Raw genomic sequence first — 13,758 nt, 5'->3', positions numbered from 1 at the left:
TGTATGTAGTCGGAACGAAATCCGCTGACGAGACACACTGCATGTAAGCATCAAGAGTGTCGAGAGCGATCATCAATCTCGGCTGGAGATCAAGTCCAATGTATGCCCATCAATTTTAATTTAATTCGTAGCTCAAAGCTACGACGACTGAGAGTAACGCGCGACAACACCCATCTATATGCTACACGAAGAAATAAATACAACTAGCATCGATAATTACAAAAAGGGAAAAAGGAGAGAAAAGAGAAAGGATTTACCATGATATTATCGATATTACCACGATATAATACACTCATTCGTAATGTGCCATTGCGAGTGAGACAGCTCGTAGCCCAAAATCGTCCTTCGCGGATGATCAGCTTCCTTTCGCGCTCGTCAACCGTCTTAGCAATTGACCCGCGATCGAGTCAGCCTGACGGGATCTTACATTAAATCTGTACAATTAGACCGCAATAAAGAAAAGAGACAATGTGAAAGGATTCCGTCACAGAACGGCAGACGTTCTCCTTGCTCTCTCTCGCGATTAGAGAGAGAGCATTCTTAAGGCTATCACGTTCGCGGATTCGGATAAGGAAAATATCTCGATGATCAGAGCAAATAATACGAATCCCGAATGAACAAAATTAATATACGTTTTCCGTGACGCTGGTGCGAAGTACAGAACGGTAAAGGATACAAGGTGTTTCGCATTACGTTACTTCATGCGGCTTCGCGCAGACACCCGATTACTCGCCAAATAACGATAAATTCTATATAATAGGCGTAACAACAAATTGAACATGAGTGGTACTATTCGAGGTATCCGAATAATCACGAATAATTCGGTTGCATATTACACATTCGAATATCGAATCGTACCGACATTTATGGCTGGCAATCGCGATCGCCAACCCGGGCGTCGGGGCATCGCCGCGCAATAATCTAACAACCGTGTGTCGCCACACGTATCTCTCTTAATACAATAATTCGTGTATTTATAATATGAAGGTATGTATATTGTATATATATTAACGTAACTTTCATTTTTGAATGTAAACCGGCCCGAGCGCGATTCATTGACTTCGCGTAAGTTAAACGCGCGATGACACTTCTGCGACACAACTATGACTTTTACTTTTTCTTTCTCGAACTGCACTCGCTTGGCGCGATAGCGACACTGCTTGGAACCACTGGATCGCGCACGGGCTTCTTAAGTCTAAGCGCAACGGGATTTTTATCTCTACATAATAAACGAGCATACGAGCGTGGACGAAGACATCATCATTATTACAAATGTCGTTGACTGTCAATGAAACACAATTACCAAACATTAGTCTTCTCCGCAAATCCATGACTGGTAATTAACAGTGGTCGAGGGTTCACGTCAATTAATTTCTATGTTCTTCACAAAGGAGAGAAGAAGGAAAATATAGCTCGATATAAATGACATAATCTTACGTACGCTGTGAGATTCGTTAACAAGTTATTTATCGCGTAATTATCGATGAAATCAGGAAATTGTGATAAAAATTACAAAGCATATTAATACATTGTTTAATTATTAGGATATCATTATGTTTTACATTGTAAAAGAACATTATGGCGGCAGATATATATAGTTTGCACATGAGACATAATCACGCATCTTGTTGTGTTACATATTAAGAAAGATAAAAGATAACAATGATATACAGAATATAATTATGTTAAGCGAATTTCTGTTAAGAGAAATTTATAGATTATCTGTTTTTTTTTCAAACAAATAATTGTATTTTTAAAAACAATAATGATACTTTCCAATGATTTCGTACAGTGATTTTACGTAGTTTCATACTAAGACACACTACAACAACGATTTCTAAAATATGAAATCTTCCGTATGAGAAAGGAAAATATAAAACGCTTGTGCTTTCTCCTTTTACATTGTCTATGATTCAACGACAATTACAGTCATAAGTCTAATAGTAAAATAAAAATCCTGTCGTGCCATAAAATATAATGGTCTCAGAAAAAAAAATGAAACGGTAGTAATAAAATCTCAATACGCGCGAGAGAAATAAATGGAGTAGAAAATTGATAGCGCCGTGTCCTCTCGACCCTCGAAATACTAAATTAAAAAATACAACTTATATACATAATCTAGGAGAGAAAAGATTATTGACGGGGATATTAAGATATAGATTTACACTATACGCGAATAATATGAAAAATATACATCTCTTACTTCCCTGAAAAATAAAGTATAAGTGAATAGTAAGAAAAGAATTTGAGCTTGTATGGCTACAAGTGGCGCAATAATCTGTATCTCACAAGTGTTTATAGCCATTTGTAATTAATTCAAATTTCATATGTACAATTGCGTGAGACGCTTCGCGTGATCGATGAACGCGTCCACCGATCCACGCGAAGCAACGTTCAAATCATATTTAGAGCTGCTCTACCCGTTGTTAATATTATATAAAACGCATCTCGCACGAAAACTTTCAACACATCGGTAAATATTACCTGTACAGAGTAAACATTCTACTGAAATATCATACATCTCGCGCAAGATTCTGAAGACAATAAAACGTACTTCTACAATTACAAATCGTCGATTCGCGCGCGTGCGCGAATCTCGATTAACAATACGCTGGGGGAGTATAATGAGTGTATATATCTCCCTCATTGGAATTTCATTTTGTAAATGTAGAAATGACCAGCCATGGATTCATACATCAGCATCAATGATAGAAAATCTAGGAGTAAGGGAGAAGTTTGCTCAAACTCAGGATCAACACAAGGAGCAATTAAGTATAAACTACTAATTACACGATTAATCAATTTGCAGCTCCATTAAATATATGGGTAATCTATGATAAACAGCTAATATTATACAGCTACTGTCATTGTGCCCAAATCTACTCTCGCATACGCAGCGCAATCTCACGATCGGCGATAATCATGATTCCTGAATTCTCGATGAAATCCACGGTACGCGCATAGGTATGAGACATCACGACGTGACAGTGAGACACTCACGTACGAAGAAACGTTTTCACCTACGGCGATTTGACAGCGACACCATCGATGTCGAAAAATTATACAAGTTGATTTGAAAACAATACCGCAGGAAATACCTGTGTATTATAAAACTCAATAAAAATATATGTGTCGATATATTTGCTTTGTTTCTACGATGCGGCTCGAGTGTTTCTATAATACAAGTATCCATAGCTAAAACACACAGATAGTGTTTCCTCTCTTCCCTTCGACCTTTCATTTTCCTCGTTTGATCATCACGTATACTGTGGATGCAAGATACGCGAGATGCAGATCCGTTGTTCAACGAATCCCTATCACCATCGATTATGCGATAATACTGTCGATCGTAGCCGGTTTTTACACGTGTCCCTTATTCTCTCTGTACGTGACGCTTCGATTGCGGCAGTCCTGATTCAAAACCTATGCTTCCTCCCGATAAAATGATATACACGGAACTACCTACACGCAGATACAGATCTCATATAACAGCGTTATGAGTGTAAGCTTGGGTACAACGCAAAAGTATCTCTTAACAAATAATCGTCAGTATCTTTTTTTTTTCTGAGCGGCGCGAGACGACACTTTCCCTTCATAACGACACGTCCTCTCATGGTGCCGTGCTAATCCCTCGCAACTTAACGCCTGCTAGGCCGTTTAAAATTGGTCCACCAGCAGGTCACAGATCTCTACGGACATCGACTCCTTGCTCGAACGTACTGTTAAGCGGAACATCTGTGAACAACGAAGAAGATTACATAATGCCGCAGTTTCTCATTGCGAATCTTGTTAACACGTGTTCACTGCGATAGTCTTCCATCGCAAGAGACAACATTGAAGACGTAATATGGATGCGATTCGAGAAACTGACCTGGGCTTGTTTATTGGGTTCGAGGCGCAACAAGCAACCTACTTGCTGCGCCCTCATGTGAACGATGCCGGCGCAGACGAAGTTATCGGGATTTGGATCGATGCCGTCGAGCAATTGCATCCCAAATCCTTGTAATTTCGTTCGTACTTGCGTCAGATCCATCGGTTGCTGCGCCTTGAAGATCTTCTGCGAGCGCTGCTGATTCGTCCTGAAAAGGTGAACTCAGAATTCGCTAAACCGTATTCGCGAATCGGCATCTCTACGTCTCTGCATCCGTTAAACGTGCTAGTTTACGTACCCGCCGAGATTTTTCCATCTTGCGAAGAATGATTCTCCATTCATCTCTGTCGGTTCGAAGAACTTGTTAATTGTTAATGGTAACTTCATCGTGATCTTCTGTGGCACATTGTTATAAATGAAAGAGATAAGCATGCTCGGCGTATCTGCAAACAAGAAGCATCGTACGATAACGACAACGGAGGTACTAAAATAGTTTACGTGCTGAAAATTACGAAAATGTCGGAGCGCCGTACCGCCATAGTCATCGATGCATTCCGCGTTAATCATTTGCTGGATCTGAGCACCAGCCTCCAATATAGGATCAACAGGCTTCACTTGCACAGCCAATTTCGCCTGATTCTCGTCCGACCAAGATAGCTGCGGCTGAAAACTGTGTAGCGCGTACTGAGTTTTGTTCCCGTAAAAGAGACCGACGCGTCCAAGATTCTGCCGGAATTCCGACTTTACGCCGATCTGTATCAAATCATTCTCGAACAGAACGCCGTTATTCTTGCAAACGAACCTGGAAAGTAACGTCAAAATAATGTTTAAATATTATTCAAAGATTTCGATATTTTAGCTACCATTAAATTAATAAAAATTGACCACTCGACGCGTCTTACTTCTTAGGATTGTACGTGTTTTGGGTGCCATTAGTAGCGCCAACTTTGTTCATGTTATAAATATCTCCTAACACGTCGAGTAACACGCCCGTGTTACTAGACGGCTGGGAGGAAGGTGGAGTCGATAGTCCCAACAGATCGGCGGAAGAATTGTTGACTGTCGCGGTCGTTGCAGTAGCGGGAGTCTCGGTGTGATGGTTGGCATTTGGCGCCGGACTCTTGCTCTCCCTGATCTCGTTCTCCGGTACCCGGCCCGGTTTCTTCTTCTTCAAGACCGCGAGAATGGACGACTCCCTCTCGGGGAAAGCCGGCATTTCTTCCAGCACGGTAGCCTGTGGGAACATGGGTACGTCAGTGTTGCGACTAGAGACGCGACGTCTCGCATTTTTCAATCATCGTATATCGTGTGAAGTACCAGAACATCAGTCGAGGCAATGATGCTCAATTGCAGATATTCTGATGCCCTTTGTTGCAGTTCGGCGTCGGCGCTGCGCAAGTTACTGTGCTGCCTGAAGACATCTTGTATCTGAGTTCGGATCTCGGGGAACAGATTGACGAATTTTATGTACGTCGAGAGCAGCAATGCTCGTGTCATAGGAGAGCATAAATGGTACTGCAAAAAGTAAGCAGATTTATTTATATGCATGAGCCGCCTTCTGACGGAAAATATTTTGCAAGTGCTTACTTTGGAATGTAGAAGTTGAAACTGAACAGCTGGAGAGGAACGTTGATCGCCGGCGATGAGATTACCAAACTCCCCCAGTATATAACCGCCAACTTTGACCATGTTTTCGTGGCAAGCGGGCGCCTGTAACGCCTGCAAGAAAGATAGAAAATAAATGTAAAACGAACGAAGTAATTTTTAATTTCGGCAAAAGGGAGAGAGCGACATGCGGCTTACTTCAAAGACGGTCTTCGCGGCGTAACCCTGAACGTCGTCTCGATTGATGACGATTTGGATGACTCTGTACCAGACTTCCTCGGAGACGTAATCGCCCGCTATCCTGATCAGATTCAGGATAACGTCGACGTACCAAGTGTAATCAGTCGCATATTTCTCGGCGAGGATCGCCACCTTCAGGACCATCTCTTCCCTGATCGAGTAGTCGGCCGTTTCCAAGTAATTCAACATCTCCTGAACTATTTCCTCGGCATTGCTCTTGTCGCACATGGCGTACAATAGGTCCACTGCTTGCTGCCTCACCGAGACGTCCTTCTCCATCTTCATTGACAATATGACTACCTCCTGGTGCTTCTTCACGGCTTCATGCGAGAACTCGGACGTAGCCAGATGGCACATGGACTCGAGCGCGAGGTATCGCAGATTGGTCTCGCGGTTGGACAAGAATTGGCCGAGCTGATTGCACGCCCGTACTAGAAGATTCGGCTCGCTGTCGTTGTGAATAATTAAACTAATCGCCTCGAACAGCACAGCGTTTTTCGCGTTCGAGTGCTGAACCTTCTTTGACTTTGGTGGTTCTTGAGCTTTGTTCAGTATTGTCTCTAGACACTCGTTCAATCGACCCCTCACACCCGGATCCTCAGCTGCAGAAATGCAATGTCGAAATTTCGGTTACACGTTTCCAAGCGTTTCCCGCGAATAATAAATACCTGGGGGAGTGTAGTTTTGCAACAAGCGCAGCAGCTTGACGGACAACCACGGAGCCGGCACGAAGTAGTACGTATAATCCTGCAAATCTGTGTAACTCGACGTGACGATCTGCAAAATCGTAAAATAAGAGTCATTCAATCGATATTTGCCTGCTTGCTCGTTACGTGGCCAACAGCAGCACATTATTTCGCCAACGTACTCTACTTAATCTCGAGACCGCGAGACTGACGCAGCCTTTATACTCGTCGGGATTTCTCTTGACGAGGGCGTCTATTAGCGATGCCGCAGCTGTTACGACACCAAGGTGTTGATCGTTTAACAGATGGACGATGCGCGACGTCCATTCACCACCGGGTACAACGTCGGGAGCGGTCCGTAATAGTCGCAACAGGCACAACGCAGCGCTTTGCTTTACAACGTCCATAGTATCGCTATGAAAATAAAATATATCAGCGAAAACGTACTGGCAATTGAATAAAAATCTCGGCGATATGAGCTGTGAATGCGACTGATGTGTACACGACTTATCTACATATATATTCATGTATACATGCCGTACCCTGAGACAAGCAATTTCGGGATCTCATTGCCAAAAGCCTCCGCCATTTCCTTGCTGCCGATATTCGCGATACATTGCAACGCTAGGTTCACGTGAATCGGATTGCGTGAGGCGAGATCGTTCTTTATACTCTGTATGATCAACTTGATCAGATCGCTATTAGTATTCACTAAGACTGATATGAAAAGGTAACCCTAGAATTTAATCGGAATAAGATATTTAACTACGCGTACAACGTGTGGTGCATCGTGAATGAGAAAGGAATGACTTACGATTTGTTTCTCTGAATATTTGTTTGACGAAAGTAAATTGACAGCCTCCATATGTCCGAAGTCGATATCGTGACCAAGAAGGAAAATGAACAACAACTTGCAAACGTACTTTTTCTTCTGGTATCCATCAAGCGTTTTGTCTCCTTTGAATTTACTGCGAATGTTTGCTAGTTCCTTATTAATTCTCTTGATCTCCGCTTCTTTACTTTTACCTAATAATATCGATATGTTATTTAAAAAAGGGAAAGATACGGATTTCTTATCAGGCGATTTATGATAAAATATTTAATAGGAAAAATCAGTTAGTTTATAACTAAAGGCTCTTCTGCCTTTATCTGTGCGCGTTTCCTTCTCACTTATTACAATTATGACAATTTATTCATATAGATTTATATTGATATGTGTGCATAAACAAAACTAAATTTAATTTAATAGAAATATACACTGTAAATAAATATACGTAATATAAAAATGTATAATTGCATCCTTCGCAAGTGTATTTTAAGGAAGCCTGCATCTATTTTTAATAAAGCTAATGATGCCAATGTGTCACAGATTGGTGTTTGAGAGTCAAGCTCTATCAGAAAGATAGGCCTATATCAGAACTCCGCCCCCTTTCTCCGGCTTCTCCTGGTATTAAACCTCGCATGTGTGCATTTTCAATGGCACACTACTACGGCACGATGAATGAAATATCGTTAATAACACAAAAAAGTACAGGAGAAATAATTCGCAATTTACAATTTACAGCAACAGGTTTCACGTCAGTTAAACCGCACGTTGCGGAAATCTCGCCGTTGAAAAGTGACAGCGTCAACACAGTATTACTCACAGTTCCTGATGTCCGATATGAACACCGCCAATCCACGCATACCATCTCCTCTGACGGCCGGCATTTTGCCTGGTTTTGCTTAAAACTACCTGCGAACGAAACCGAGCAATAAAGATACTTGAACGTTCGTTCCCCTCTGGTCTCCCGCGACTGACAAGAGTGCATGCACGGACGCAGCTACATGCCACACAATAGGTGTTTGTTTCACACCACGAAAATGACGTGACACAACTGAGAGAAGCAAACGTAGGTCGCGTGGCCGCGCTTATCGTGCCGCTCGTACTTACGACTCGATTTTACAAATGCACGATCGTCTTTCTTTCTCCCGTTCCGCGCGGACGTGCTATCGGGAAATGTGTCATCCGCGGCGCCCGGGAGTAGAGTTCGGGGAGGTCGGAGCTCGGTCGGAGCTCGGCGCTCCGTGCGACCGAGCGAGCGGCGAGTCGCGATAATTGACCGTCGCAATCACCGATTACAGCTCGTCCGACAGCACGCTCGAACGTCGAATGTCAAAGCGCGTCGGTGCGCACGGGGAAAATAACCAACGCGATCGGAGCGGGCTGGCGAGCCGGCTCGGCGCAACCTGTCGATCTTGACAGCCGCACCAGCGGCGAGGACCATTCCCGGTCAGCGAGAGACACGTACGGGATCCGCGACCGTCGAGATCGGACGGGCGGTGCGATCGTCCACGGGGGAAAAACAGCCTCGGCGATCGTGACGTATCGATCGAGCGGAGGAGCGACGCGTTCTCGACGAGGAGCAGACGGCACGGATGACGCGTTCTCGGCTCGCGCGACGCGGCGCGCCAAGAGGGACGTCGCGGTCGACGTCGGCCGGATTTTGCGGCCCGCGAGAGCGAATCGGTCGCGTCGCGATTCGCCCCGAGTCAACTAGGCTTCTACGTACCGATCTGGGCTGGGGTTGCGGTTTTCGTGCACGGCTCGGTCGCGGGGCGCACGGTAGGCGTGGAACTATTCGCGAGCCCGTGCCAGAGACTTCGTGGCTGTCGCCATTTGCAACCGTCGACTGGCTCCGACGGACGACGGCCGTCCGTGAAAATGCCACCGCGCATGCGTGATCCACGCTGGCGCGTGGAATTTCGTATTTCGAATCGCCCCTCGCCGCCGCGACCACCGGTCGATTGATCGCCGCGTGCGATGTCCATGTCGCAGCGTCTCCGTTCGTGTTCGTAGACACGTCACAATTACATGCCTGCAGAAGGTTGCTGCATCAGGAAGAATCGAAGTTTTTCCCGCAATATGGAACTTTGTAGCATCAATCATTTCAATGTCCGACAGAGATGAGGTGTGTGAAGTTTGCTGAGGTACGCTGCAAAATGTACTTCTTCACGCTTCTTTAACAATGAAAATGCTTTTATTTTAAATTCGATAAATGAGTGTTATCAATTAATCAATCAAATAGTTTATCACAGCTTTATAATCAAGAAAGAACATTCTTTCTAACCTAGATAAATGAGTCTTTACGTTCAATTCATAAAATTGATTACGATTATTACATGCCGTTACGAAACCATAAAGGTATAACAGTTTGAAATCGAAAGAATTAAATAGAAAAAATATCAGAGAAAAAAGCTTACACTGATTGATTGATTGCTAATTAACGATATGGATTGTGTTTACAGATTATTGCAAATTAAAAGATTCTGAAAGATTTCATGTCGTCTGTAACTTCACCTATATTTAAATTTGAATGCTAATCTGAACCCGAACTAAATCATAATACTTCGATATAAAACTTTGCTAGAAACAAAAACACTGAAAAATTCGTAATTGGATCTAAGTGTGGTTCTTTTAAAAGAATCACAAATGTTTCTAGATAAGAAAATATTTACAATTAGTCAAAGAAAATGAACGCGTTTAAAAAATTTATTTTATTAAAAATTTAGTTAAACAGAAAATCTTTGCTATAAATGAAGTCTATGTACAAAGTATCTGAAAACTTCAGCACATTTTCTCTCTTTCTCTCTCTCTAACAGATTTAACCTTTCTTACAAAACTTTAATATGATCCATGAAACCTGCATAATTCAACAAAATTGAAATTGTTACAATATTTTTCTGAATACTATCTTACAATGTGCACAAATCATTCTTTCTAGTTTGCTATCATTTTCACTTAATCGCAGTCCAACCAGACAAATAACAAGTTACTATATCCTAAACAAATATAATTGGTTTTGCTTATATGTGTGCCAAAGTTATGTTACACTTCGCTGTATTTTTTCTAACAGCATTTCTATTCTGCCCTTCATGACAGGCTGTCCCTTTTTCGTCTTCTGCGATAGCACTTTTATGTTGCGTATCTTCTTTTCCTTATATCTCTTCAAAGCTTCCTCTCGTTCAGCTTTTGTACGAGCAGCTTCTTCTTGCCTCCTCTTTTTCTCATTTGCTTTGCGCTGGTACTCCTGTTTGGCTTTGTAGAAGGCATGGCCTTTCTTTTTGGACGTGCTGCTCGGAATCATAAAAACGTTTAATAAACACTTATAAACATTTATATGTAACTAACTACAACCTTTAATAAATACTAGAATTAGGTGGGAAGGACTTTGACTGAATTGAGCATTGCTTGATCATTGATTGAGCACTTTACATACCTTGTTACCTCAGTCGTATTCTTTGATGTATTTTCGAAATTTGATGAGGTTTGAGCAACATTTTGCCGATCCTTTTCGAGCTCCTTGTAAAATCCACGTAACACAGCTTTCTTTCTTCTTTCCTCCCATTGGCTAACTGAACGCAAGGAGGCAAACGTGTTGAATAAACAATAAAGACTGTAGATAAAGATAACCTATATAAAATATATATCATATACATACGTACTTTTATATTTGTTACTGTACTTTTGTAATCTATATTTCTTTTTGTCAAACGTCTTTCCGCGTTGTTTATCTTTGTTATTTCCCTCTTCCGAGCGCTCCTTATTTTTAACGTTTTTTTTGTTGTTCCTCATGATCGATGATACTGGATGATACTACTCATCCACGTGATACGTCAAAGCAATCTTTCGCACCGACACCGACAACGTAACATGCGAGTCGCCATTGCTATCAAAACTGGAATTGCATCATGCACTAACGCCCTCGCGATAAATTTCTGAATTAAAACACGCATTAACGAGCACAAATGGTAACAGAAAAATACAGTTATCTATCTAAGTGAATACCTGTAATATAATAATTTTTACATTATTTTATCTTGTATTCTTTTTGTAATGTTTTAATTAATTATTATAAAATAGATATACACACAAAAATATTATAATAGTTATATACCGAGTATTCTCGATACGTTCGTGATCTGTTGACTGTAGATATTGCGACAAAGATCTTGTCACCAGTCTTTCAGTCAAGCTCGTGAACTATCAATGGAATGTGTATCGACCTATGTGCATCGTATTGTCAAACGCGGACATGCAATAGCAGCTGCATTTCTTATATTTATTATAATTATATAAATAAATTATAATATAAATTATCATAATTATACACTTGCAAATTTATATACATATACATATTAATAATCAAATAATTATTATTTAATATTTCGTAATATTTTAATAGTTAGTATCAATAATTGTATGATTATATTTATTATATTCATTACAGTTATTAAATAATATAAGCTTCATTAATTTTTTAATAAAACAGACTAATACTCGATTGCCAAGAGGAAGGAAATCTCACTATAAGTATTTTGCATTTTTTAACATATTATATAATCGTATTTATCAGTTTCTTGCATTTTTAAAGAAAAACCATTAGATGTAGTAAATTTAAATGTACGGATGGACGATTAAAGTACGTGGGAATCGCATGAAAGGATAGCACTTGCACAATCTTTATTCGTATAGCCACCTGTCATCGGGTTACGTGCAAGTCTATTCACGGCAGTGACATTGATAATCGATTGACAGCATTGATTTATATAAGCTGAGTGATTTACGTTAGATCGGATGTTAAGCGGCAAACGCGATCGCTAATTGCAATCAAGCGAGGCATCTCATTAACATAAGGCATGCTACGAATAATATAAATTTCTCTTAAAAATTCCATATGTTTATGTATTTATCTACATTTCTCTGAAAACTTTAGGTCAAGTAGAACCGAGAAAAGTTTACATTATACCGCGAGAGTTACGTGATTTTACGGGATGGAACTTTTGCTGTACATATTCGCGAATATTTCAGTAGATTAAGTTTCTCGTGTGCGAAAGCGTTTCTGCTGCCAAATTAAATCTCTGTCGTTGCGTTTCGAGACTGCATTTACAAGAGATTGGACAATTATTCATAGCTCGGCATCGTAACGGAGGAAAACAAGCAAAACTGACGTCGCCAAAAAGGTAGTAGCTGTTCGGTATGCGCTAGCATACGCTATTATTAGCCGACAAAATCCGAGACAGCCGCGGTATCCGAGGCCAGATACATCCGGAGGAATGCTCCGACCGTTCGATTTCTTCCACCGCCATCCGCTGATGATTCAATGTCGAGGATACGACGGAGAATAAATCGGCTGCTCGGGAGCTTCCGTTCTCACATGTTCGGTTGAGGACTTTAAACGAAACACGGTGCATTCGCTCGAGCAGCTTCACCTTAGACCTTTGATTAGTAATATCTCGCTCGTTCTATAAAATTTATTCCCAGGATTGGACTTTATCGCATTTTTTAAAGACGCATATGTCACAAATAAGATTTTTTAAAGAATACTTTGACCATGTGAATGTAGCGAGCGATTTTCGAAACGACGGTAGAATTCCAGACCGATTTACTTTCGATACTTCACGCGAACTTGCGAAATAAAATGCTAATCAATTTGATTGCATAAAAGACGCTTACTCTCTCGTGAGATGCTATATTATTTTATATACGTGACTGTGTGCAGCATCCGCGTGTGGTCTGCCAGATTTAAGATCAAATACGATAGAAATGTCTTTATCGAATTTAAAAATCAGAGTTAAGACTAATGACAGAAACGAGGGGACACAAGAAAGACACTGAAAGGAATGTAAGTAGCGTTTTATTCTATAATATAACGATCATGCTATATATGATATTGGAATGCTGTACAATTACGGAAAAGATCGATCAGAAAGCATGATTATGCACGTCGACCTTATCTTCGATCCATATTAGGTACCGTTGTGGCGCCTTTTATCGATCGGCAAAACCCCCACGGAGATGACATCACACACCGGTCAAGTCTCCCCTCTCGCCACACATTGATGGCGGCTGTTGGATCTCGTCGACGTTTCAGGAATAAGAGAGGAAGTCAAGCGCCTCATAAAGAATCTCATCGCACCGTCTGGAAACACGAGTGCTCCGACATTGACACACTTTGTCGCCAGCCTCGATCTCGTTGCTCGTGATCCGTGTTCTTTGCTCTTTACATGTAAAACATGTTTTATAACGCGGCACAGTATATGTGCCTTTGTCCATATTTCAATAAACGATTTTTCATGACTTTTCCACACAAATAGTATGAGGTTCTTAGTGTCGAGACTTAAAATCGATTGTTGTTAGTTAAAATATTTTTCTACATTTTATTGTACAGAAAAATGCTTTAATCTCAATAACATCGCGTTGCTGATAAACTTAATATTGTAGACTATTGATGCAACACATATTTATTTGTGTATTTAATTATCGTTTCAAACAAAGCTTGTTTAAAATTGTTTTTATTGTAGTTTAGATCTAAT

General features: G+C 41.0%; 2 protein-coding genes across 2 annotated transcripts; both read right to left on the bottom strand.

Annotated features, from left to right (window-relative positions):
• Nucleotides 1-1,521: 1,521 nt before the first annotated feature.
• Nucleotides 1,522-9,076, bottom strand: LOC105277786 (AP-2 complex subunit alpha). The gene is made up of 14 exons (XM_011336408.3): nt 8,955-9,076; nt 8,049-8,137; nt 7,217-7,428; nt 6,945-7,138; nt 6,585-6,816; nt 6,385-6,493; nt 5,675-6,318; nt 5,459-5,590; nt 5,189-5,386; nt 4,774-5,105; nt 4,405-4,673; nt 4,170-4,314; nt 3,872-4,079; nt 1,522-3,735 (listed from the first exon to the last, which is right to left on the bottom strand). The coding sequence occupies exons 2-14, from the start codon at nt 8,110-8,112 to the stop codon at nt 3,658-3,660; spliced, it is 2,817 nt and encodes a 938-aa protein (XP_011334710.1). The 5' UTR covers nt 8,113-8,137; nt 8,955-9,076; the 3' UTR covers nt 1,522-3,657.
• Nucleotides 9,077-9,727: 651 nt separating this feature from the next.
• LOC105277787 (thyroid transcription factor 1-associated protein 26 homolog) lies at nt 9,728-11,115 on the bottom strand. The gene is made up of 3 exons (XM_011336410.3): nt 10,888-11,115; nt 10,662-10,797; nt 9,728-10,515 (listed from the first exon to the last, which is right to left on the bottom strand). Exons 1-3 carry the CDS (start codon nt 11,015-11,017, stop codon nt 10,266-10,268), a joined length of 516 nt encoding a protein of 171 aa, XP_011334712.2. The 5' UTR covers nt 11,018-11,115; the 3' UTR covers nt 9,728-10,265.
• Nucleotides 11,116-13,758: the final 2,643 nt, after the last annotated feature.

Source organism: Ooceraea biroi, chromosome 1 (genome assembly GCF_003672135.1).
Source record: "Ooceraea biroi isolate clonal line C1 chromosome 1, Obir_v5.4, whole genome shotgun sequence".
Classification (NCBI taxonomy): Eukaryota; Metazoa; Arthropoda; class Insecta; order Hymenoptera; family Formicidae; genus Ooceraea; species Ooceraea biroi.
Note: the sequence above shows the minus strand (reverse complement) of the source record. Positions and strands in the feature narration are given on the sequence as shown.